This window comes from Cibotium barometz, chromosome 46, assembly GCF_041138505.1.
Source record: "Cibotium barometz isolate CiBa-2024 chromosome 46, ASM4113850v1, whole genome shotgun sequence".
In the NCBI taxonomy this organism is placed as follows: Eukaryota; Viridiplantae; Streptophyta; class Polypodiopsida; order Cyatheales; family Cibotiaceae; genus Cibotium; species Cibotium barometz.
In genome coordinates, this window is record NC_141091.1 from 32873927 (window position 1) to 32899939 (window position 26013).

General features: G+C 46.2%; 1 protein-coding gene across 5 annotated transcripts in view; it reads right to left on the minus strand.

The window, feature by feature from the left end:
- Positions 1 to 404: 404 nt before the first annotated feature.
- Positions 405 to 26013, minus strand: part of LOC147612137 (DEAD/DEAH box RNA helicase family protein) — a 69264-nt gene continuing 43655 nt past the window's right edge. For 2 of the 5 annotated variants that reach the window (XM_086784004.1, XM_086784005.1), the window contains exons 8-21: positions 20483 to 20536; positions 20299 to 20373; positions 7922 to 7975; positions 7661 to 7705; positions 7287 to 7381; positions 7029 to 7164; positions 2266 to 2364; positions 2094 to 2149; positions 1915 to 2017; positions 1686 to 1814; positions 1380 to 1543; positions 1248 to 1272; positions 1031 to 1146; positions 405 to 934 (exon numbers count right to left, since the gene is read on the minus strand). In XM_086784004.1, the coding sequence (XP_086640130.1) occupies positions 868 to 934; positions 1031 to 1146; positions 1248 to 1272; positions 1380 to 1543; positions 1686 to 1814; positions 1915 to 2017; positions 2094 to 2149; positions 2266 to 2364; positions 7029 to 7164; positions 7287 to 7381; positions 7661 to 7705; positions 7922 to 7975; positions 20299 to 20373; positions 20483 to 20536 (1218 nt within the window). In that variant the 3' untranslated portion in view covers positions 405 to 867. Of the gene's footprint in view, positions 935 to 1030; positions 1147 to 1247; positions 1273 to 1379; positions 1544 to 1685; positions 1815 to 1914; positions 2018 to 2093; positions 2150 to 2265; positions 2365 to 7028; positions 7165 to 7286; positions 7382 to 7660; positions 7706 to 7921; positions 7976 to 20298; positions 20374 to 20482; positions 20537 to 26013 lie in introns of those variants that run through there. The other 3 variants (XR_015263658.1, XR_015263657.1, XR_015263659.1) reach the window with 3 other exon arrangements.

A 26013-nucleotide genomic window follows, 5' to 3' on the forward strand; every position in this document is an offset into this window, starting at 1 on the left:
GTAAACGTATACACATTTGCATGTGCATGTGCACACACAAATATACACACGAACATATTCACATACTCACACATGTACATGCACAAACTTGCACATGGATACACACAAACACAAACATACACACCATGTACACACACTTACACCATACACACTAGCACATACACATAATCAAGACACTTGCACGATGCATGCAAGTGCCAAATTCGCATAGGGAGGGGAAGGCAATGCCTCAACGAGGAAGTGCAATGCTCCACCTCTGTAAAATAATTGCTTCGAGCACTGCACATTGCCGAACAATAGACCATTTTACCTCTAAGCCCGCGAACGGGCACCTAATCTTACACAAACAAAACATAAAACCGTTTTAGCAATTAAGAGCAAGATTAGTGAAAAAACAAATGATTTCGCAATGCTTAACAAGTGGATTCCTTGATTAGTAAAATTAATGAGTGGTTAGTGAAAAACTAGTGACAATTAGTACAATTAGTAAATCCGAGAGCTATGCTCATCCCAAAATCCCAAAATGGGGTTTTGTTTTTTAGACATTAGTAAATCCGAGAGCTATGCTCATCCCAAAATGGGGTTTTGTTTTTTAGACACTACTATGGCATACACACCCCGAAAATCCTTGCAACCGAATGGAACTAATTTGTACACTTTTGACAATCTTCTACTCAACTGGCTTAGGTAACGAATCTCAACAACAAGCTTAGGTAACGAATCCCGACAACAGCGCCAATGTGTAGGATTGAAATCCCAAAGACCTCTCTTCCTGCACTCATAAGCAGAACAGACACTCAGGAAGAGACGCACAAGCATACATGCATAGATGTTCCTCAAATATACACATAAAATTTGCCTTCAACTTCAGGCCTTCAGAAGCTGTGACACTGCCTCCTTTATAGTGTTAAAGTCGGTATTCTTGTATCTTCCCCTGCCCATTGCAAAACATAATTTAGATACCTGTCTGATATACCTGCTTAGAGGTAATGCGGTGAACTTGATCAACACTTTGCCACATTAACTTTACCAGAAATGGTTTTGCGACCAAATTGTAGACGGATATGCAGGACTCGATATGCCATGGAAAATTCTTGCAATTGACCTGCTTGTAAAGCTTGATGTTGAGTTGTTTTGCAAGAAAACCTGCGTTTGTTAAAAAATCCCATATTTATTCACTTCCCAAATGGTCTTCAGAAAGGATAAAGTTTCTAAATGTTTGCTCCATTGTTGACAAAGAGTGCTACCTTAATGTCAGCCTTTAAGAAGGAGCTGCAAAGATCCATCCAAGCAAAAAAATGTCAGCTCTTTGACATGTAAGTCTCATTAAATTATTTGATAAACAAGGACGCAAGTATGTAGATCATTGATAATATAACCTGCTATGCTTGACAATGCTGGGTGGCTTGCATTCTATGCCTTCCCCTTCTGACTCAAAGTAGAGCTGAACTGTCTCTTGTAATGAGGACTGTACTGCTGAAGATGCCGTGTCTTTGATGGTTAAGCCAGTAGCTGTTTGAAACATGAAGTCTAGCTTTTTTACCTGGTAAGAACAGGTATAAGCACAACATGATTCAGGATATAGAGTGAGTAATCCCTTCTCGCTCGCATTGATGGGCTGTATTCTTTGTACATATATCTAGCACATAGTTCACACACAGGAAGCAATCAGCTTGTGTACCTACCTTAAGATTTTCCATTGTAGCAAAGCGCTCTGAGATATTTGAAGCCAATATGCTTAAGTCTTCCGGGGCTTTTAAGACATGAAAGCAAAAAGAAGGATTTTTGAGAGTAAAGGAAATTTCTCCTGCAACCTACACAAAACTTAAAGTTCAGAACTACATCAACAAACACAAAGCTCTTTAAGACTGACAAATGCAAGGTTGCCTTCTACTTCTACTCTAAGAAGATCACCTGAAGCTCTTGAAGTTGTTGCTGCAGGTCTGGCAGCTTCAATCCCATATAATTAGCAACTGAGGGCAACTCAAAAATGAATTCCCCGTGCTTTTCTTGGCTCCTACAAAGTTTCCAGCACAATTTCATTTGTATAGAGATGCTAATCCGCAAACCAATCATTGCTATACAGAACTTACCTTTTAAGAACTGCTTCAATCAATAGGCTGTTCCTTGCCAGAAGAATTGGAGAGTTCTGATTCCACAAAAAAATAGTCAAGTGGTGGGTTAACATCTAATATAGCTGTTTAAACCCAAAATTTAAGTATGTAAGCAGCATCCACAAGAACCATCAAAAGGTTGGGCATCAACCTTGTGAAACTGCAAAGTACATGTGGTTTTGAGATTCGGAAGGACGGACACATATTGTGCATCTCCAACTTCTAGGTATGAAAGAGTTGTAGCCATCACCTGCAAGCAAAAGTTTTGAAAAGAGATGTTCAGCTTCAGAAACAAGCAGGCAACGTAAAGATGACATCCATGATTAAATCAATAAAATGTACATGTCCCCCCTTTTACATATTGATGACCTTTTTAAATGTGCACTCATCTCATTGGTTGTTCGCTGAAGCTTACGCTCTCCCCCCCCTGCTCGCGCTGCCTGCACGCCCTCCCCCATCCCGCCCTCGCGTCCCCCCCCCCGCGCTTGCCCCCCTCCCCCGCCTGGCTGTCCTGCGCGCCCCAGCGCTGTAGCGCCCGCCGTCCCCTGCCCCTGCTCCTCTCCTTCGCACCCTCCCTCCCTTCTTCAGCACCCCGCCCCCCCTGTCGCCAGCCGTCGCCCTATCTTCCCCCCCCCCCCCACCCCCTTTTTCACGCCGCTTCCGCCTCCCCCCTGGGTTTTTTTTGTCTTCGCCGCCTTACCCCCCCTCCCATTCTTTCTGTTTTTTCCGTCCCCTGGGGTTCTCTTTTTTTCTTTTTGCCTTCCGCCTTCCCCCCTCCGCCCTTTTGTGCAGCTCGGCTCTTGCAGGACTCTCCGCATTCACTCCGCCTTCGACATAGCTTCAGACTCTGATGGAGGCTCCTCCCGCCCCACCTCAGAGGGACTCTCCCGCAGCCCCCTCGCCCGCCCCTGAGGATACCCCCATCAGGCTTTCTCTTTCGCCAGAAGAGGAAGTGAACCTCGCCGCAGAGGTGGAACACCTCCAGGCACATTCCACCATCTGCCATATAGTCGACACTCGCCCCAACAGAGGGGATATCCGGGATCTTCTCGAGGCCCGCCTTCTTGCAGATGTGGGCAAGATCCTGGACGTTCAGCTACTGGGCCGTGGACACTACCAGATCGAGTTCGAGACAGCCCAGAGCGTGGCCAAGGTCCTAGCCATGAGTCCCCTTGACATCAGGGGTGCTCGGGCATTATTCAGACCTTGGCAGCATGGCTTTGACCCAGCAGCGGCCGAGCAGGGAGAGCGCCTTAACCATGTTACAGTTTGTTTCCCTGGACTCCGCCGTGAGTACCTTCCGCTCCTTTCTAGGCTAGGAGCATTGGTGGGTTCGGTGCTAGAGACTGGCCCCACAGCAGCTTCAGTGGTGGCCAGGGCAGCTGGGCTACCTTCGGTCAGAGTTTTGGTTCCTGACATCTCCTCCCTTCCGAAGGTCATTCAGCTACCTAGGATAGGGGAGGGATGGATTGATCAGAGAGTGGAGTTCTCGGGGCTCCCGAACCAGTGCTTTATTTGCAGGCAGGGCGGCCATCTGGCCAAGGCCTGCCCTCGCAGGAGACCCCGACCTTCACCGCAGCAGCAGGCCACAGATGCGGCTCGGCAGGCAGCCTCCGGGACACCTGCTCAAGCCCACAGAGACCTCGGAGTGGCAGCCTGGACAAGGGCGCCGTCGAGGGAGACAGCCACAGCAACACGCCCAGAGACCGATGCACAAGCAGCCACAGTCTCAGCATCACTGGGCTCCCAGTGAGGAACAGCTTTGCTCCCCTCCAAGAGGAGACCCCTGCGCCGACTGAGGACCAGGAGATGCTAGCACCCCCTCCTTCGCCCCCACCCCCCACCCCCACCCCCGTCCCCCCCTCCCGCCTCGCTTCCACCTTCGCCTCCTCCCGTCCCCGCTCCGGTTTCGGCAGAGGCTCCTTCTCCACCCCCTTCTCCCCGCCCGCTTCACCTCCCCGGGAGGCCCTGGCAGTCCCCTGGCGTTCACCTGCAGTCCGGAGGGCTCTAAGCACCGACCTTGCTCGAGCGCCGCAGAGGAGACTTACCATGCCGATTCAGGCTTCACGGATATCATCTATCTGCAATCGACTGAGTCGTCTCGGCACTAGACAGCGCTCGGAGGCTTTTGATTACTCCTTCACACGGCTTTTTGGAGCAGAGGGCCCCCGTGAGCCAGCACCCATTAGAGTTCATGTAGTGATACCTCCGGCCCACGGGGAGGAGGCACTTGATTCAGCGGTGGCCTTCTCTTTCCCTCTCTGTGGCCCATGCGACCGAGAGTGGACTCTGGAGCTCGCTCTTAGCACTTTGAAGACTCAGGCAGTTGAGTTTTCTCACCATGTGAGCGATCTGGAGGTGACAGATGTGATAGGCCGACTATGGGAGTTGGCACGTGGGGTGCCGCTGCTTGGTCGACTTCGTCAGGGCCTGCTATGGGCTATGAGACGGAGCAGGACAGCCAGGCCATCAGATTCATTAGGGGCCAGCCTCGCCTTGTTCCTTCACCGGATTTCTCGTCCACTAGCTGGACACAGGAGAGGGATCTACGATGGGAGCTCCTCAGCAACCTCACCATCTGGTTCACTTGGAGGGCCCGGTGTAACGCGCGGAAACTCTGGGTAGTCTTCTTTCAGCCCTAAACACTCTTGAAGACCTCCTGATGCAAAAACGCACCATGATGCAAAAACGCAGGTAGAGAGAGAGTGGAGAGAGAGAGTGAGAAGTGCTGGAATTTCAGTATATACTATGGTACAAAAAGGTACAAATCTGTACAGCCATGGGCTGCCTTCATAAAAAGGTAATAAACCCTAAAATCTGTCCCCTATGGGACCTCTAAGTGACCCACACCCCTAGTGGGAGTGAATGAATAAAGCCTTGAGCCTATGGACCTTTTTATATGAGTCTCTGGACACTTTATGCTGGCCGACTGCTGGTCGGCCAGTTTCATGTCCAAACCATCACTTTTTCCCCTGCCCGACTGCTCCTAGTCCTTTGTCTTTGATGCGCATGCTGTCCACCCTCTGCTAACATAAGCCGACATCTCCTCTGGCAGCCAGCACCACTGTCCTCTGCAGCCGACAGCCATCTGATCCATGCTCTGCTCCATGTCCACCTCAGATGAGTCACCTGAAGCTCCTACCTTCTGGTTCTACTGGTTCATAATCTTTATCTGCTTGCCTCTTCTGGATCTAGCCCTGGAAATGTCCATGGCATCCGTGATGCACATGACATCCCCCTCTGCTAAACTTGATGACGGGAATCCAACCTGCTCTTGGATGACTGTCATCATCCCAATCCTGTTCCGAAGTCCCTCTGTCATCATCCATCCCTGGCAAACTTTTTCTCTGAAAATCCGATCTGTTCTCCAAACCACTCTGTCTCTGATGAAGATCTATGCATCTGGTCTTCCTCTAGTCCACAATCCATTCCTGCCCTGATTCTGAACACCGTCTTGGTCTTCGTTCCTGGAACTGAGTCTGGCACTCTCACATCACCCTTGGAGGATCAACCTCCCTTGGGACCGTTCCCTTAGAACCCATCTGGCTCACGGAACTGCCATCCCCATCTGGCACTGTGGAACACCACCAACAAACCTCCTGGGAGTTCTTCCCGATCTGTGTTCTTGCTTTGGGCTTCGAATCCGTGTACTTTCCTGTACCTTGGACCTGTACACCATCATCTGGGACTGATTCAGTGTTTAGCTTGGCTGAGCCTGATGCTCTGATACCAATGTAACGCGCGGAAACTCTGGGTAGTCTTCTTTCAGCCCTAAACACTCTTGAAGACCTCCTGATGCAAAAACGCACCATGATGCAAAAACGCAGGTAGAGAGAGAGTGGAGAGAGAGAGTGAGAAGTGCTGGAATTTCAGTATATACTATGGTACAAAAAGGTACAAATCTGTACAGCCATGGGCTGCCTTCATAAAAAGGTAATAAACCCTAAAATCTGTCCCCTATGGGACCTCTAAGTGACCCACACCCCTAGTGGGAGTGAATGAATAAAGCCTTGAGCCTATGGACCTTTTTATATGAGTCTCTGGACACTTTATGCTGGCCGACTGCTGGTCGGCCAGTTTCATGTCCAAACCTTCACTTTTTCCCCTGCCCGACTGCTCCTAGTCCTTTGTCTTTGATGCGCATGCTGTCCACCCTCTGCTAACATAAGCCGACATCTCCTCTGGCAGCCAGCACCACTGTCCTCTGCAGCCGACAGCCATCTGATCCATGCTCTGCTCCATGTCCACCTCAGATGAGTCACCTGAAGCTCCTACCTTCTGGTTCTACTGGTTCATAATCTTTATCTGCTTGCCTCTTCTGGATCTAGCCCTGGAAATGTCCATGGCATCCGTGATGCACATGACACCCGGTGTTTCAGGGCCTTTGAGGGGAGACTGGAGCCACCAGCAGAGACTGTTCGGGGGATTTGGCAGGGGTTGATCCACACCCTACGAGGACAGTATGACCGCATCCGGGGCGACTCGGATGAGGCGATCTTGCGGCGCCAGGCTTTTCACACCACTTGGTGCAACGGCCTCTTCTATACCCTACACGCGGGGTCCCCCCGTTGGCACTATAGGCCACCTGTTTGGCTTTTCCCCCCTCCTATTGTATGATATAGCCCCTCGGCTTCTTTGTACTGATACTTGTACTTTTCAGCACCTAGGGAGAGTCTCCTTGGCTGCCTTGTTTTGTTCTCTGCTCTATTTTCTTATGAGCAGGAGAGGATCTTTTGTAGCCCTACGAGCGTTTTTATATAACTAATGAAAGGATCTTTTCTCGGAAAAAAAAAATGTGCACTCATCTCTAGCTCACATTAGGACAACATTGGCACTAGAGAGATGTTTAAGCTCTTACAAGAAAATGCCTAGGCTCTACAGGAGTGACTATGCAGAAATTTCGTGCAGCCATACCTCCTCTTTCAGGTCAAGATCTTTTGTTGCAGATTCGATTGGGATGGATTGTAGCTGACAAGAAGAGTTCGGCAGAGATGTTTCACTGAATATTTTGGAAAGTAAACCCTGGATTGCAGGAATGTCAATATTGTCACTGCAGCAAGAGAGCGGACACGATAGGTTGTTAACTATTGCCAAGTCTGGAGTGATAATCAAAGAAATTGACAAGACTAAAAGGAAGCATTAACATGACAATTACAAGAACAACAAGAGCACCTGAAGGCCAGGCTCCGAAGTTTCAGATAATTTGAGTTGTCAAGAAGTAAATGACAATGAGCAGGATCACCATTTCGGCCAGCACGACCCGTTTCCTACAAATATATCACATGAGTTTCACCACATTGATTCTTACCAAACATGGAGAAATTTTAAGAGCAGGTCTGATCAAATAAACACCAGGTGGCAATAGAACTAAGTATATGGCATCCTTCGAGACAATTCATGACAGTCACATCATGAGTTTGTCACCAACATTCATTGGCAATGCAGTGACATCCCCCATCCAAAGCCACTCATGTACTTTGGACAAACTACATACGGAGATACAAGAATAATAGAATCTACATCAGAAAACACTACTTAAGTGTCACCTGCACATAATGCTCCACACTGTTGGGTAGTCCATAGTGAATAACCTGAGACACAGTGAAAAAAATACATGTCGACTGCTTGCGAGCATATAAACAAATTTGAAGTCGACAGTTGATAAAAATTTAAGCCAGCCCTCTTTTTGTCATGCTCATAGCCATTGCAACATCTTGCTTCGAGCCTGCATAGAGTTCGTTTTAATTCCAAAGATGTGAAAACATAGCTACTTCAAAGATTTCAAATAAAGCTATGTTTTCACTTACAGCATGCACGTCACTCTTATCAAGCCCTAGTCCAAAAGCAACTGTTGCCACTACCTGCAATCCAGCACAAGAGCAACCGCAATCAGTGGCAACAATATAGCAATACAACTATAAACTTGAAAAGGGAAATTTCATCCATTGGCTTATAGACATGAGATAGCATAAGAATTTTCTTATCCTAATGCAAACAGATTCCTATGGCCTTCAGTCCTACCTGCCTTCTCTGGCACCTCTGCCCAAAACAGTTCACTTTCTTAGTTCCACCTGCTTCCCCACCTTTGTATGTTTATAGAGCCTCTGCCTTTCACACTTAAGGTGTACTCCAAGCTGTCACTATTCTCTTCACCATTCCAGCTGCCCTCTCTTGTGTATCTTTGTGTGCTCACAGGGAAAACTTCTTTCCCTAGGTTGCTGTTATTGTGTCTTGTCCTTTCCTGCCAAGTTCAGTGGTAGACTTCTTGTTCCACAAAAATTCAAGTAAAATTGAAATACCTCAATTGTTGAAAAGCAACAAAGGCACTCAATTATCCAGACCAACTGGGGGTAAACTTTATCTCGTTGATCTTTATACACGCTCATTTTAGAAGTCTTACTCACTGTCTCTCGTGCTTGTGCTATTTTTAAACTGAAGACTATGTTAGCATATATCATCTCCTGTTGGTGGCTTTTCTGGTGTCTACGGGGGCCATTTCCATGCTCTAGCATTCCCCATATTTTCCCCTTTGATGTGGGTTGCCCACCCTTTTTTTTTTGATATTTTACCTATTTTCAGGTCATGTAGGAGCCTAGGAGGCAGTCAACCATCATATAGGAGTGTATATATATGCTGCCCTCTTCCTCACTTTTCATCATTCTTGATCACTTTGGTGAGCACCTTCAGCCCTCTGCCTATGGAGTCCACTCCTCACCTATGGGTGTATCCACTCTTTCCTTGAGGATTAGTGCATCAGCGTTTTGCTGTTTTCTCTCATCTCTCTTGGGAGCTTTAGTGTTTTTGTCATTCGTCTACATCTTTCCACTACCCTCTGACATGGTATCAGAGCCTAGAGACGTTTAGACCTGGAATCACTGATTGGAGGAAGATTGGTGCTGATTTTTGCCGCATTTCCACGTGAACTTGGCAGCTGTCCACTGTTTCAAACCTGTGTTTTCTTCACCAAAGGGGCAGATCTACATTTTTGCGGTTCTTTTTTTCTCCTCTCCACTCTCTTTCCATCCCACCCACCCTCCCTACAAGTGTAGAGAGCAGCTCTTGGGCTGTTTTGGTGGCTGTGTTTTTCAGAGGAAGCACATCATGGCACTCATCCAACCTCGGGCGGTTCAAATACCCACTCTTCCGACTTTTCCTTCAGATGCCAAGTTGGATGGCACAAACTATGACATCTAGAAAGTCACGGTGGAAGAAATCTTGGAGACTTGTGAACTTTTGGAGTTCATCGCTCGACCGGTCCTCCAGCCCAACCCGGACACCGCAAAGGATGAGGATACAAGGGATGCCCTTAACGCACGAAGCTGCTCTATGGGGTTGGCTTAATGCCCGTGCCCGGTCATTCATTCTTGTGAACTCTCAACCCTCAGTCAACGCTCACATCAAACGGGATACCCATGCACATGTTGCATGGAAGAGACTCTCTGACATCTACGACTGGAAGACACCCATGAAGAGAGTTTCCCTAGAGCTTCAAATGTTGAAACTTCCACCCATTGATTTTACTTCCATGTGGGATCACATCAACAAACTGGAGTCATTGTGATCTAAGATTTCTGGGTGCGGGAAGGAGATTTCCACTGAGGATATGGCCATCTGGTTGCTTGCTCAGTTGCCCCCAAAATATGAGAGCTTCTATTCTTCATTTCTTACCTCAAGACGGATGGAAACCATTATCTGAAATGAGCTGGTGCCTATGGTCCTTGATTAGGAGAGCACATTCAGAATTCTTCTTCAAAGAAAGGTAACCAAGCTTTCATTGGACAAAGAGGGGGGCAGCCTAACAAAGGCAAAGGTGGGGCACCTCCCTCTAAGACTCTAAGGATGCCAAGGACTCCAAGGATGCAAAGCCGAAGTGGTCTGCAACTTCTAATTCTTCTGGCAACCAAAAGGAAGGTGATTATTGCTCCAAACAGGGGCACTTATGGCGACAATGCCGGAGTCACATGCGGGATTTGGAAGGGAAGTCAAAGGACAAAGGGGCAAGCTCATCCATGGAGAAGTCAACTTTCGTCACCCTAATTGATCTTGAGTCCGAGACTCTTGGTTGAGCACTTTTCCTTCTTGTTCTCACTCTCCTCAGTGGATTTTGGATAGCGGTGCCACACAGCACATAACTTATCACAACTTACTGTCCCCATTCTTGGTGAAGGGACAATGCCCCTCATTTCGGATGGCAATGGAGAGAAGTACACCTCAAGAGTGCTATATGTGCCATATTTAGGATTTTATCTCCTTTCTGTACATGAGATTTGCAAATTGAGCACTAAGGTGCAATTTATGTCTGTACCATATTACTCAATAGGGAGTGAGGGCCATTGGTGTGCCCTCCCGTGTAGGAGTTTCTCCATTTTTCCTCGTTGTCCATATTTTCCCAGTTTTGCTACTCGTGGGGGGACTGTTTGTGCTGGCCAACTGATGATTTTGCGGCCGACTTGATCTGGCGTTGGCCGACTGCTTTTTATGCTGGCCGACTGGATATTATCCAATCATGGGCCCATAAAGGGGTTGTCAGCCCTATTGCTACTGGTCGACTGGCTACACCTACATGTATATATAGCTCCTCTTCTCCCCACATCAGTTTTGTACCGAATTCTGGCGTATATAATAGAGTTTATACCACCTTCTCCTCTCTTTCATTTTTGTACTTTTGCTCTCAGTACTTTGTCTCATTTCTGCTGCCCATTTTGACATGGTATCACAACCCCAGGTGGCTTGAAGATTTAGAGACGGTGAGAGCATTCGAGACTGTTGCATTTGGTGCTGATTGGAGTATTGTTGAGCTGTTCAGGACACGGAGAAGAAGGTAGAAGGCGGCATCACTGTTGGACTGCCACCTTGCATTTATTTGCAGCCTCGTCTTCATATTTGTTTTCCCACCCACCTTCCCTTCACAAGACCAAATAAACCCCCGAGATGGCAGATTTGCTCAAGATGGCATAGAAACATGTGAAGATCCCCACCCTCCTGACGTTCCCGATGGACCGACAGTTGGACGAGAACAACTATGGCATCTGGAAGGTAATGATGGAGTTTGTCTTGGAGTCTTATGATTTGGCTGATTTCATTGTGGTTGGAGTTCCAAGGCCAAAGTTGGAGGAGGAGAAGCTTTCACTATCCACCAAGAAAGAGCGGGAGGTTCAGGCACAATTGTGGGATCATGTCAATGCCCATGTGCGTTCTTTCATCTTTCTCAATTGCACACCCCAAGTGATCAACCATATCGAACACATGATACTGGCGCCCGAGGGATTTGGCAGCACTTGGCTTCTTTGTACGATAGGGTATCGCCCATGAAGAGAATTTCCTTCGAAAAGCAGATGCGAGTGATGAATCCTACAAAGTCTTCGACGATGCAAGAGCACATCAACAAACTCCAAGCTCTTTAGCAAGAGGTTCTTCAGGCTGGGAAGGATATATCATCAGAGGATATGACCATCACTTTGCTCTCTCATCTATCCCCTCAGTACTCAGCTTTCTATTCTTCTTTGATCACCAGTGGGAGGCTCAACACCATTACATGAGAGGAGCTTGTGTCGATGGTTTGGACCAAGAAGAGCGGTTTCTGAACCCTCCACAATACTCAACTTTCTATTATTCTTTGATCACCAGCGGGAGGCTCAGCACCATTACATGAGAGGAGCTTGTGCCGATGGTTTTGGACCAAGAAGAGCGGTTTCTGAACCCTCCACAAGGCAAAGGTTCTGAGGCTTTGACTAGCCAGCAGTCGAAAGGCCGCAACAACAACAAGGGAAAAGGGAAGTCTTCACAGTCGAAGTGTTCTGAGCAGGAGCGCGACTCGGGTCATGAGGCCTTGAAGGCCAAGCGGACTTGGAACCATTGTGGCCAAAAGGGTCACTACTGGAGGAAATGTCCTCAGCGGAGCACCGAAAAAGGTGTTGATTCCTCAACTACAATCGTGACGACTCTAGCTTTTGTGCACTTGGAGATTATGGAAACCGGAGTTTCATCTTCTCCGAGCAGGGAGGTGATCAGTCTCACCATTGGAGATACTCGGGAGTGGATTCTAGACATTGGTGCTTCCACGCACATGACTCATTCTCGAGAGTTATTACAAGATCTTCGAAGGCAAATAGGTCACATTCTTATTGGCGACAAGTCCACTATCCCCATTCACAATGAAGGCAAGTCAGTGCATGAGGTTTGCAAGACTGGCATGCGGGTATTGCAGATCCGAACTTGTATCTCTTTTGGGAAAGCGGTATGGTCATCTTGATTATCCTCTATGTGGATAATCTTATTCTCATTGGCAGTCATGTGGAGCACATAGCTGTGAGATGAAGGTTGCCTTGTCCGAGGAGTTTGAGATGACGGATTTAGGCTTACTACATTTCTTTTTGGGATTGGAGATTTGGCAGACCCAAAGGGGTTCTTTGTTTCTACACACAGCAGTATGTTCATGAGTTGTTGGAGGCCTTTGGGATGGAGAACTGCAAGCCTATTTCATCTCCAATGGACCCAAATACCAAACTTACTGTACATGATCCTTGTGAGCAGGTTGATGCCTCCTTGTGTATCGGAAGCTTGTCGGTTCATTGGTTTGGTTGTTGAACACCAGATTGGACTTGAGTTTTTCTGTGGGGCTGTTGAGCTCAATTATGCAGACACCTTTGAAGACTCATTGGGATGCACGATTGTGGATCTTGCGGTATCTAGAGGGTAAGAAGGATCTTGGACTCTTTTATAACACTGGAGGGGGAACGAAGGACTGAGTCAAGTCTCCGAGGTTTGGAGTGACTCTGATTGGGGAGGAGATGCAAACACGAGGAGATCTACTTCAGGATACGGCTTTACCCTTGGCTCAGGAGCTATTTCTTGGAGCAGCAAAACAAGAGAGCCAACTATTGCCTTGTCTTCTACTGACGCAGAGTATCGATCTGCTTGTGGTGCTGCTTGCAAGGTGCAAAAGGACAAAAGAACCAGATCTACGAGAGATGAGAGCAAAACAACACAGCATGAAATGAGTGAGTGAGTATATATATAATGGTGAGTGAAAATATGTACAAGAGGCTCTCTGATGAGAGGTGACTCTGAGTAGAAGACCAGTGCAGAAGCAAAGACAATGTCGGAGCTGAAGCACAGTCGATGACGAAGACTCGCATCGATGTGAGGCAAAGGCACTCCAAGAGGTGGCCGGTGTCGAAGGCTCTCGTCAGTGGATGCAAAGGCACTCCGAGGTGGTAGTGGGCAACGGAAGGTGAAGTGATGCAGGCTCTGGTGACAAGGGTGTTGTGATACCTGAGGGGTGATGAAGAGTAGAGAGGGCTGCCGTCCCGAGTGGTGGTGATGAAGATAAGCAGAGAGGGCTGCCGTCCCAAGTGGTGTCGATGGTGAAGATAAGTAGAGAGTGGGTTGCTATCCCACAGAGAGAGAGAGAGAGAGAGAGAGAGATTTTATTAACGTCTTCCAAAAGACCGAACTTGGCCTATGAGACAAATCAGTGTACCTGTGTGGGGTATCCTCTGTCATCCCAACAAAATGAAAAAGTACTGAACTAAAAAGCGGAATCTAGGTGTGCAATAAGTACAATGAGTGGGGGAGGGGATGGAGCTCTACTACTAGGAGAATGCAAAGCTATATGCATGGAGTATACAATCATGATATGCAATAGCTAGTTCCATCCTATACCATACTGGGGGTATAAAATGGTATACATCAATGAAGGGGGTGTCCACAGCTCCCTGAAGAACATGCCTGGGTCTGCTCTGAAGCGAGCCAGTCGCTCCGCACCCTCTCTGTGAGTCGCTCCGCACACTCTCTGTGAAACTGAGCTCCGATCTCAAAGCCAGGTGTCCTCTGTCTCCTGCAGGCTCTGAGTGTCTCTGCTCTCTGGAGAGTAATTCCTTGCTATGTAGGGACTAGGAGTGGGGTGGATCTCTGAAAAAATGTAGTAATCTGTGTCTGTCGTCTGCCCTCTGGAGCTGTCTGAGCCTGTAATGATGTCTCTCTGTGACGCTGTATGTCTAGAATGAATCTCCCCAATATGCACTGGTCTGCTGCCTCAAAGAGCTGGCGTAGGGAATGTGGCTCTCTGAATAAAATGGGATATCTCTCTCTGATGGCTGTATATGCTCTGCATCTGCATACATGATGCTCCTCACTCTCCACCTCTTCTCTGCACAATCTGCATACTATCTCCTCTCGTGGGACCCGTGCTGCTCTGCCAGTCTCGATCTCCAATCGATGTGATGAAACTCTAAGCTGACCAATAGCTACTCCGGAGCCGTGTGGTAAAAAGCCCTCCATGTATCTAGGCCTCTCTATAAATCCATCATCACTGATACTCATGAAGTGATCTCTGTAGTACAGCATCTTCAGTGGAAGAGGCTGTGTAGGCGATATCCATGTCTTTCGTGTATAGAGCTGCCATAGGTCCTGTCTCAATACTCTGTTCCTCTCACTATGAGAGACGGATATGTGGTGCATCCTTGTCATACTGGAATGGTGGTAGATGATCCATGTCTAGGCCAAGCTGTGAGAACCAATGTGTGACCTGTGCATACCATGATCCTCTGTCTCCTGCCTCAGCCAGTTGTCTAGATGCCTCAAAAGCTCTATATGACAATCTCTCCTATGGCATCTCTCTCAATCTGTCTCGCAAGCATATAGTCTGGAATATGGCCTCTACCATCATAGGAGGGGCAGCATACTCTACTCGGATAATGTCAGAGTATGCTCGGATAATGTCATGAGGTACTGACGGTTTGCTGCGTATCATGCGTGCCATCATGAGGGCCTGTGGTCTCTCTATCTGTGTCCACCAATGGGTAGCAAGGCTTGGTGCCCATACCGCTGCTCCATACATCAGTGCCGGTGTGACTAATGTGTCAAATAACCACCCTTCGTCCAGGGCTCCCGAAAATGCGCCTAGTGGCACTCTCTCTAGCATAGCCAATGCTGCATATCCCCGTGTCAATCTAGCTCTGGCTGTTGAACCCATGGTGAAGCGCGTGGCTACTGCAGAGAAGGTAACCCCTAGGTACACGTATGATGTCACCACCTCCACCTGGCGACCCCTCTGTGTGCAGAAATCATCAAGTGCATGTAGATGCTGCTGTAGACCTCCTGGAGACTCAGACACTAATACAATATTATCAGCATAAAGCATAATATGTACTGAGGTACTTGCTAGATCAACTCCATCTCCGCCTCCCCGTGTAATGAAGTCAACCACCTCATCAATGTATAACCCAAATACCGTAGGGGAAAGTGGCCATCCTTGCTTCACACCAATGGTGCTAGCAATAGTCTCGCACATACCTCCTGGGCATCTGACTCGCCCAAAAAGCTGCTCATATAATGCATAGATGCCCCATGTCATATCTGCTGGTATGCCAAGAGACTGCAGGCGCTGAAAGAGCCTCTCTCGTGGTATTGTGTCAAATGACTTGCAGAAATCCACAAAGCAGCAATAGAGCTTTCTCTTCCTCACTCTGGCCTGATCAATCATACATCTCAAAGTGAATACATGGTGAGTGGTAGAGAGCTCTCCTGAAGCCTGCCTGCCCTCATGAGCGTAAACCTACTCACTCAGCATATAAGCTAAGCTCTTGCTCCAGCACTGCACCATAGAGTTTGGCCAACACATGGCCAACCATAACCGTCCTATAGTTGCTCGGATCGAGCATATCCCCTCTTTTGTGGATCGGCACAATGGTGTGCATCATCCACTCCGCAGGCAAACCCTTTGCTAGTGCCCTGTTAAACAGGTGTGCAAGAAAAGGAGCCAAAGAATCTACTGCATATATGAGATGCTCACCCTGTAGGCCCATATGGTCGGCGGCCTGTCCATGCTGTAGGCGGCGGATAGCTTCCTTTACCATCGAGTGGGTAAAGAAGTTAGCTGTGGTAGGTCGAGGCTCCTGTGGCTGAGGTATAGGTGGCTGCTGTGGGGCGTGGTATAGGCCCTCTGCATGTGTGCCATGTTTGTGGGTCTACAATGGGTGTCGGTGTCCGGGGCTCTCTGAAGTGCCACCATAAGATAGGGCTATCTCTACTCATGAAGAAATGGAAGATCTCTAGCTCTTGTATCTCTGCGAAGGCCCGCCTTTTGCGGCGAGTAAGTCTCCTCATCTCTCTCCTCGACTCCTGCTCTGTGATGGCTCCCAAGGCTCTCTGTATGCGGAGCCGTGAGTATAGGGCTCTGCACTCGTCATCATACCATCTGTTCTCGGGCATAGTCCCAGATCTCGCAGGCTCTTTTGAGTGGACACGATGTGGAAAGCTCTGTAATGCAGCCGTGTGTAGGAGTGATGTCAGCTGGGCTGTAATGGTGTCCATAGGGGCCAGGGGATCCATGAGTAGGAGCCCATCCTCTACTCTACCAGTGTATATGTCTGCCATGTCATGTGTGAAGTAGATGGTAGTGTGTGGCGTCAGTATGTGGGGGGCTGGTGATACTGGTGATCCGACTAGTGAAAATGCCAAGTATGTATGATCTGCCCCAAAAGGATGAGGTGGGATGGAGAATGAGGCGACAAGTTGTGATGCCTCCAAAGACCCCATAATGTAGTCTACCACCGTGCCTCCCATCCGTGTATGACCCCCATGTGGGAAGCATGTCAGACCTCCTGATCCCGGCCACTGTAGCATCCCGTTATAAATAACGAGACAATGCCTGGCTCCCAACTCTAGTAAGTGGTCCCCATACTGTCCTCTGTCTGGTCCAGTGTCCTCTCATGCCCGACTAGCCCCTATCTCCTCTGGATCCACAAGGTGGAGGATCTCCATGTCATCATAGTCATACATCTCACACTATCTTCTCTGTGTGTGGGCATTGAAGTCACCCGTAAGAAATACTTCCCCTAGTGTAGAATAATGCATAATCTCCTCTGACAAACAAGTGTATGGCGAGGCTCCTGTCTCCTCCTCTTGTGGCATGTCCTCTGTAATGACATAGGAGGATCCTGATGAAGGAAAGTAACATAGGGCTATGTATATAACCCTGTCCTGTGAGAGCTGTAAGCTGATCCACATGTATCTGGCCTCTGGATCCTATGCTACCTTTGTGATCTCCTTGGAGATCTCTTCTTTGATGGCTGTGAGAGTGTTGTCATTGATCTCCCCTTCTTCCTTCTCGGTGTTCTTGACGGCTACCAGTACCACTTTCTCAATGCACTCACCTCCTCCTTGAGTGCTGTGTTCTCTTGTTCAAGGTCCGTGACCCGTGCTTCGAGGGCCATGATGTGCCGGTGTAGTTTGTTCTCCACCTCATTGAGGTTGGAATCGGATGTCTTCTTGTTCTCCTTGATTAGTGCCTTCATTGCCGTCTCGAGGGCCTTGAGTTTCTCTTGGAGACTTGGGCCCATTCCTCCAGATTACTCTGCAGCCCTTCCCACAAGCAGGGAGGAGAGAAAGAGAGAGAGAGGTTTACTTTCCAAGTTCACTTAGTATATCTGACGGCCCAAAAATAGCGCCGCAATTTAGATCACTGGAGAAAGTGCTTTACTCTGCAAAGCAAGGCAGGCCAAATAAAATAAGCATCAAAAAATATCCTGACAAAAACGAGCTTTAAAAAATCACACGCGGGAAAATAGTTTCGCGGGCTGTTTTGAGAGAGCCCTCGTGTGTGTGTGTGCGTGAGAGAGAGAGAGAGAGAGAGAGAGAGAGAGAGAGAAATGAAATGAAATGAAATGATATATTAACGTCTTCAGAAGGCCAAAATGACCTATGAGAGAGACTATCGACAAAGGAGCTCGCAAGGCTACAGCGTAAATTAACAGAGCAAGCTTAAGAGAGGCATGGCTTCTGCTGTTGTTTCCTCGGCCTTCCTCAAGCGAATCCGGCAAGAGCTCAAGGAATGGGAGCACACCTTCCACCACCTCCATGGCCGATCCCCCTCCAAAGAAGATATCAAGGCCTCACCTTTCATCCATCAGTCTCTTTCTCTCCCGTCATTTTGTATTCGTGTGTGTGTGCGCGCGTGCGTGCGTGCGTGGTGTGTGTGTGTGTGTGTGTGCGTGTGTGTGTGTGTGTGTGTGCGCATGTGTGCGTGTGTGTGTGAGAGAGAGAAAGAAAGAAAGGAAGAAAGAAAGATATATTAAGCGTCTACTAAAGACCCAATGGGCCTATGAGACCAAAGTGATACAATAATGTCCATGGCATATCTTATCATGGAATGGAAAATAAAACAGAAAGAAAACATAAACATAGCTATCTCACTGGGGTGATACAGAAATGTCCATGGAAACTCATCCTGGAATACGAAGAACATAGAAACATGAGAGCAACATCAGCTCCGAGTAGATGGTATACCACTCTCCAAAATATCAAGCATGGGGCTAATGAGTATGGCCGAGAGGTCTCCCTCAGCTATGTCACGTGGAAAGGTAGCTCAATGGCGGTGGAGCATGTCTTGGATCTGGAGCTGATGAGGTGATCATGGCCGACGGGGAGGTCGAGGGCGTCGGGCATGCTAGAGTGCAGAGCCTCGGTCCAAGGTAACTCCTCTCGAGCGAGGTAGGTCCAGAGCAGCTCGTGGAGGGTCCACAAGATCCACTATGTCGGTGCCCTCCACCTCCTCGGTCCGGAAGAAACTGGTGATGGTTGGCTGGAGAGAGAGAGAGAGAGAGAGAGAGAGAGAGAGAGAGAGAGAGACAGAGAGAGAGAGAGAGAGAGAGAGAGAGAGAGAGAGAATTCAGTTTTCTGCATCCTGCATTATGTGTGTGGGGGTGTGATCTGTGCGTGCAGGTGTGTGTGTGTGTGTGTGTGTGTGTGTGTGTGTGTGTGCGCGCGTGCACGCGCGTGTGCCACACTTCAATTTTCTGCATCCTGAATTGATTTAAGCTACCCATCGTCTGCATCTCCTTGAGTGCTCATGGTGGTTTTTCAATTAGTACTCGATCGTTATTTCAGCACTCTGTTTATTGATGCTGACGCATAATTCTATGTATTTACATCTGTTATTCGGTCGGTACATTAAAGCCTGGATATCTATGTTTTACATCCCCCTTTGATGTTTCCCCTAGTGTACCCTTGTTTTTTCCGAGTTTATCTAAGCACCCTACTTTACCTAAAACCCTAGTTTAGCTTGGTGCCTTAATTTACTTCCCCAATGCAGCACTGATGCCGATGCGGAAACTATATCTTGTGAATGTTGCCACATGCTTCTATGACTAGTGGACTTGTTTATAGGCACCGATCTTATTCAGATGATACACACGCACTCAAACATTCCTAAAGCTCCAAAATCATGACAAAACCAACACCTTTTCTTGGTTCATAGTCCTGCAGTAAAATAATTCAACCTTAACTTGCTACAAGCTATGACCCCACGCTTCAAAACAGCTGACTGATTTTTGTTTTTTTATCGAATCACAAATTGCATGAAGACCCTGCTTAAGTGATGACCCAGGTTCAACCTTTGGCACCAGGATGAGGTATGTGCACTATAGCTCTTGAGAAACTTTCAAAAGGAGGGCTTTAGAAAAGAAAAAATCAAAAGGAAATTTGAAACTGCCTTTCTGCAAACTGTGAATGTAAATTTTAGGTCAATGATACAGCCACCATCCTGTATGAGTGGATCACTTGCATTTCTTATTTTCAGCACTCCAATTTCTCTGTGGCAAATGGATACTTATTTTGTGCATGGCTTCAAAAAAGGGACATACTTGGAAAGTGAATTACACATAACAAGTAGATTAGTAGCATTGCATGTTTTTTGAGCATCACAAGCCTAAAAATACCTTGGTACAAAAAGGACAAACTAGAAGATTAATCTTCAAAGTATTCCGTAAATCTTAAGGCCAATAAGACTGATAAAAACAGTGTTCAACCTGTATATGAGCATCAATGAGACGATTCGGAAAAAGAAAAATAACTGTATTCCCTCAATGATACACTTTGTTTGCAGCTCAAACACCCACAGATTTAAGACTTTGTAGACAACATGGTAAAGACGAATTCCATGCATAAAACCAATGCATTTATACACATTCTTGCCCTACCTTCCTTAGATGAGCATCTGCAACTAGTAATCTTCAAACTTAAACTTATTCCTAGATCTACACACGTAGCTTTTTGGATCATAAACATTAAGTCAGAATCGCTTCAAATCAATATTGCACAAGACAATGGTGCAGTCAGAATACTACAAACACTTGTTTCCTTGATATGAGAACAAAATTTCAGTTAGTTCTGGCGGACATACCACTTGTAACTTGTTGGTACAGAATAGTTCTTGTGTGCGATTCCTATCAGCTGGGCTCATTCCCCCATGATAGCTCTGCTCTACCAGTGGTCAATGTATTAGCAGGTTTAAGTCAGATTTTATATGGTGAACTGAATGCTTGTAGATTGAGATCTTTGCAACTGTGCTTGTGAACAATAATTACCTTTGCATTTATACCATTATCTCTTAAAATCATGCTTACATTTTCTGCTTCAAGCTGCAAACACCACAGAAGCTTTAGAATCACTCCTCACTATAAACATCAACCGTAATAATTCAAACTGCATTCCATGTTCTTCTTGCTCTTAAGTTGGTCATGCTTTTCATCAAAAAGGGTCAGACAATTTTCTTTTGCAAAATACAATACATTAGTACAAAGTCCAAACTAGGATAAAATGCTACAAAGTAGAGACGTTACAAAAATGTAGGGTTATCTAAAATGCTGCTGGAAGAGCCGCAGAAGAGAGGAAGAGAAATACACCAAGAGACCACTCCCCTATAAACTGGCTGTGCTTTGCCTCTGACACTCCCCTATAAACTGGCTGCAGCTCTAGAGTCTACATAATCCCATTACACAGACCTAAGCAGTAATAGAGCATCTCATTACACACACCAATGTAGCCACCCAATTGTGAAACATTGGCAGTTCATAAGCTGCCAAACAAGGATCTCCAGCATGCCAAGCAGGAGAAGGCTCCAGGATAATCAAAGATCAGACTTGTGTCCCCCAAAACAATGCAAAACACTGCATGGAAGTTGCAGCAAGTGTGCTGTGCATGGACTATTTGGAAAGCAAGGTGTACACAGGCCATGGAGGGTACTCAGGCGCTCACTATGCAAACCATTTGTTTCATCTGAAATGACCTGGTTTACACCTTAACGGCCATTTGCAGCCAAAATTGAAGGCAACTCTAGAGCAACAAAAAGCAAACGGAAAATCTTTCTCAAGACATGGGATCATAGTGTATTTTCCTCACACAATCACGAGATTACATGCCTGCACAAAACTCCTAATTGGCTGACATTCCCCTACACACTGAAGAAAGACCTCTTGTAATATTTCAAACTTACCAGAAATTTTAATCGCCAAAAATTGAAACATGGATCTCCAGGTTTTCAATGGTATTCTGACCCACATCACAATTATTAAACAGTGTCAAGAACTGCCAATGCTGGCAACCCAAAGTTCATCCCTATTCTCTAAAGAGCACAATCATACCTCTTTTTTGCAATTCCTTGGTGCCAAAAGTAATGATGCTTAGTCAATGAGGTGATAGCTCAAGTCGTGAAGGTGTTTGCCTAGGACCAAGAGGTCTTGGGTTCAAAACCACCCTTGTTGCTTCCTCGTCGGCATGGCCTACGGGTGGATAAATAAGCGCCTACAGGCGAGCACCGATGGGCACTGAAAAATTGGCAACTATGGGAGGATCTTGGGCCAAAGGCCAATTGAAAAAAAAAAAGTAACGATGCTTAAAAGAAGCTGAGAGCCACTTGACACTATATTGAACAAAAGGCTAATCAATACACTTCAATACACCAAGATTTAATGGACAACATGCTCAATACAAGAAGTAATCTGCTAAATTGACAAGAGACGCACAATGAGCCGGAACGGCCGGCCCCTGCCTCAAATAAAGTATATTGATCTTGGGAGAATCAAGTACATAGTGTCATGGGCATTTTTGACCAAATTTCCATACCAATGCATATGAATAGAGTATTGCAAACAAAATGGTTGTCGGTGTAGACTTGCAACTCAAACTACTCTCTCAAGTGCCCATGTTCCCTACCATCTTCTCTCTATTGTTCCACCAACACAAGGTAGCAACAATCTGCAACTCTTGCTACTTGCTTCCATATTTAAGCATAAAAGCTTACCAATTGCAAGTAGAGTTGATGAGAGCGGAAGTCTTTGCAATAGAAGTGCTTAGAGTGTTGAAATCTTCGATTTGTCACAATTCTTTGTGACAAAAGTCTTCAAGAGGATAAAGTGAACCCTTGGAAAGCTTCCCCTATGATTCAACCTTGAGAAAGGAAGGCTGAAATTAGGGTTTTCAGCAAAAAGACCAAAAATTACAGCAAGAAAGAGAGCTGTCTTGCTCAATTTCATTAGGAGTGTGTAGGAGAGTCAATAGCACCCGAAAACACTCTTGGAAGCTTGGGAAACACCCTAACAAGCTTGGATATGGAGTTGGGAAGGAGAAAGTGCAAAAAATACAACCCAAGAGGCCTCGTGAAGGAGGCATCTACTTCTAGAGAGAGAGAGGGAAGAGTGAGGTGGTAAGTTGTCCACTCTAGGTGTCATGTAGATGCTATGCGGTGCAAGCTAGAACGGACACATGGCTAGTTACTCCCTTTCTAGGGGATAAGATCTAGGTAGTGGACATTGGGTTTTGTCCACCTCGGGACATCCGTGTGTGTGAACACCGGGCTGATCATAATTTATAAGTGAGTTTTGGTCGCCCAAATCTTAATGAAGTATGTACACACTCACTTATAAATTAGTGCTAATTCCTAAGGCTAGGTTTATGACCAATACTAACCAACTATCACAGGCCACATAACCATGTCAGCAGACAGTTTCACACAAACGGTTCACGGACAGGTGTCCTCTTATCCAAAACTACACATTGATCAAGCAAGCATGAAAACAGCATGCAATTTCAATTGCAAGCAAGCACATAAAGATGCTATGCAATGCAGCATTAGTATGGACAATCCACGTTCATGAGACTATACCAAAATAGACGTGCTCCAGGTAAGTATACGAGGCACCAAACCCAATGGAACACCAATCCACCAGGCATTTCTGGGCATATACACAAAGACACAAGTCCCAATGGAAAGCCAATTCCACAGTATCACATGAGTAGCATCAATCCCCGACATATACAACTGCCATGGACACCAATCCAATGTACATACATGATCAAAAAGTACGGGTGGACCAATTGGATGGCCAAATGGTGACATCCCCCCCGCCTTCCGCAACTAAAAAGCATCCAAATATGTTTGAAGCACATGCGGACAATCTCTGAAGAACCCTTCATCTACCCATTTAGCATCAATGGAAAGAAAGTTCTTAAACTTCACAAGGTAACGCCTGACAACTTTGCCTGCAGCAAGCTTGCGTTCCTTCTGATAGACAATCTACTTTGGCTGCAAGATCTCCTCAAGCTCATCCACTTCTGGTGGATCCTCAATGATCGTGTAACTAGGCTCCGGCCCTACATACTTACGAAGAAGACTCACATGAAAAGCATTGTGTAAGTGCCAATGACTAGAAAATGCCAATCTCAAAACCACTTTATTGATCTTCTCGATCACTCGAAAAGGCCCATAGTACCTAGTTGCAAGCTTAGGATATGCACCCTCTTTGCCAGGCCTCTTTGCAAGTCTTGCTTTCTCAAATTTCAGCAATACCCAATCATTCTCTTTAACATCCAATTGCCTTCTATGCCTATCGGCAACCTTTTTATGCTTGCGTTGTGACCTTGCAATGGCTGTCCGCACCTAAGAAAAGCAATATCTAAGTCTCTTACATACTCATCAGCTACAAATATCTCATCCTTTGTGCGAAGGATGGGTGGCAAAACCACCTTACCATAAATAATCTCAAACGGGACCTTTCCCATAGATGCATGCACCGTATTGTTGTATGCAAATTCCACAAACGGCGGTGAGTACTTCTCCCAAGAAGACTTCTATTCCACCACACAACATTTCAAGAGATCCAAGACGGCTGAATTTGCAGCCTCACTTTGCCCATCCATTTGAGGGTGATAAGCTGATGAGAAGTCCAATTTGGTACCCATGTTATCAAATAAGACCTGCCAAAACAGACTTGTAGTCTTGGGATCTCTATCCCCCACAATGGACTTCGGCATTCCATGATGCTTGAACACTTGTGTAACATATATTTTAACCATATGCTCAACTTTGATGGTCTTTTTGACCGCCAAGAAGTAAGCTTGCTTGCTAAATCTGTCCACAATTGTCCAAATTGCATCATTACTCTGTTGGGTCCGTGGCAAGTCCATAATGAAATCCATTGTAATACTTTTCCATGGCTGTGTGGAAATAGGCAATGACTGAAGCAAACTTGGTGCCTTTTTCCTATCATATTTCACCTTTTGGCAGGTGGTACATGCACGTACATGTGCCTCTATATCCTTCCGCATGCCTAACCAAAAGAAATACCACTCAATCATGTGCGTAGTAGACATTATGCCTCTATGACTAGCACATGGAGGAGCATGGCACTCATCCAAAACCTTTTGCCTCATGTCAGACACCACACATAGGCAATTATCTTTCATCAGATAACCCTCTTTAATCACATATGAGGCATGTGCATGACCAACCATCAAATCAGCCTAAATAGTGGCAAAATCAACATCCGTATGATACAAATCACGCATGGCAGACAAGTCTCCATGAGAGGCAACCGAAATAGCTGCTACATACGGATCTCGTGACAATGCATCTGCGACTACATTCTTCTTTTCTGGGGTGTGTAAGATCTGAAAATGAAACATAGAGAGGAAATTGGCCATCCTCATATGCTTCTCTGCTGACAATTTTGTTTGGGTAAGAAAATACCTCAAACTCTAGCAATCTATCTTCATAGTGAAATCAACCCCAAGAAGGTAATGTTTCCATATAGTAAGAGCATGAATGACAACCAAGAGTTCTTTCTCATAAATGCCAAGAGAGAGCTCTGCATCATGCAATCTACGGCTCTCATAAGCCACGGCATGTCCCTCTTGATTTAGGACAGCTCCTATGCAATTTCCAGATGCATCACATTCCACACTAAAAGGATTTTGCAAATCCGAAATGATCAACACTCGACCATGAATAGTTGCATCTTTCAATTTGAGGAATGCATCTCTCTCTACATTGGTCCATTTGAATGTAGCCTTCTTCTTTGTCAAATCATGCAAAGAAGAAGCAATCCATGCAAAGTGCCGAATGAACCTGCAGTAATAAGAGCATAAGCCAAGAAAACTACGGATCTCATGCACCGAACTCAATTCAGGCCAATTCCCAATTGCATCAATCTTTGCACGATCCATCCGCACTCCATCTTTGGCCACAATATGCCCAAGATAATGTATCTCTGACAAGAAGAACTCACTCTTCTTTGCATTTATGAAGAGTTTATGCTTACGGAGTTCTTCAAAAACAATATATATACCTAGATGAATCCAGGAACATGTCCAAATTCACCTGTTAGGAACGTCCATGTTATATACTCATGGTAGTCAACCCACAAGACTATATAACGATCAACTCCATTATGTATAGTATGGACTATATACTACGACATCCCCACTAACGTCATCAGTGCCCAATAGTGAGTGTAGAACTTTGTATCAAGATATGCTCTCTCTCTCTCACACACACACACACACAAGAGCATATATTCACACAAAGCCCTTCATACTGAGTTTCTGTCAAACCTCCGAAGATGCAAGGCAGACTCAGCCATAATGAAGCGGCAAACCTAGCACTAAGGAAAGTAGCAAATAGAAAGAATTAGTACAGCAAATAAAAATAGCCCAATGAGCTCTATGGTCTTCTTCGGTCTTCGAGAAAACTAGGATGTCATCAAAGACGACACCTGTAAATTTCCTGTATCCACAGAATATGCGATCCATCATTCTATTGAATGTAGCCGGGACATTCGTA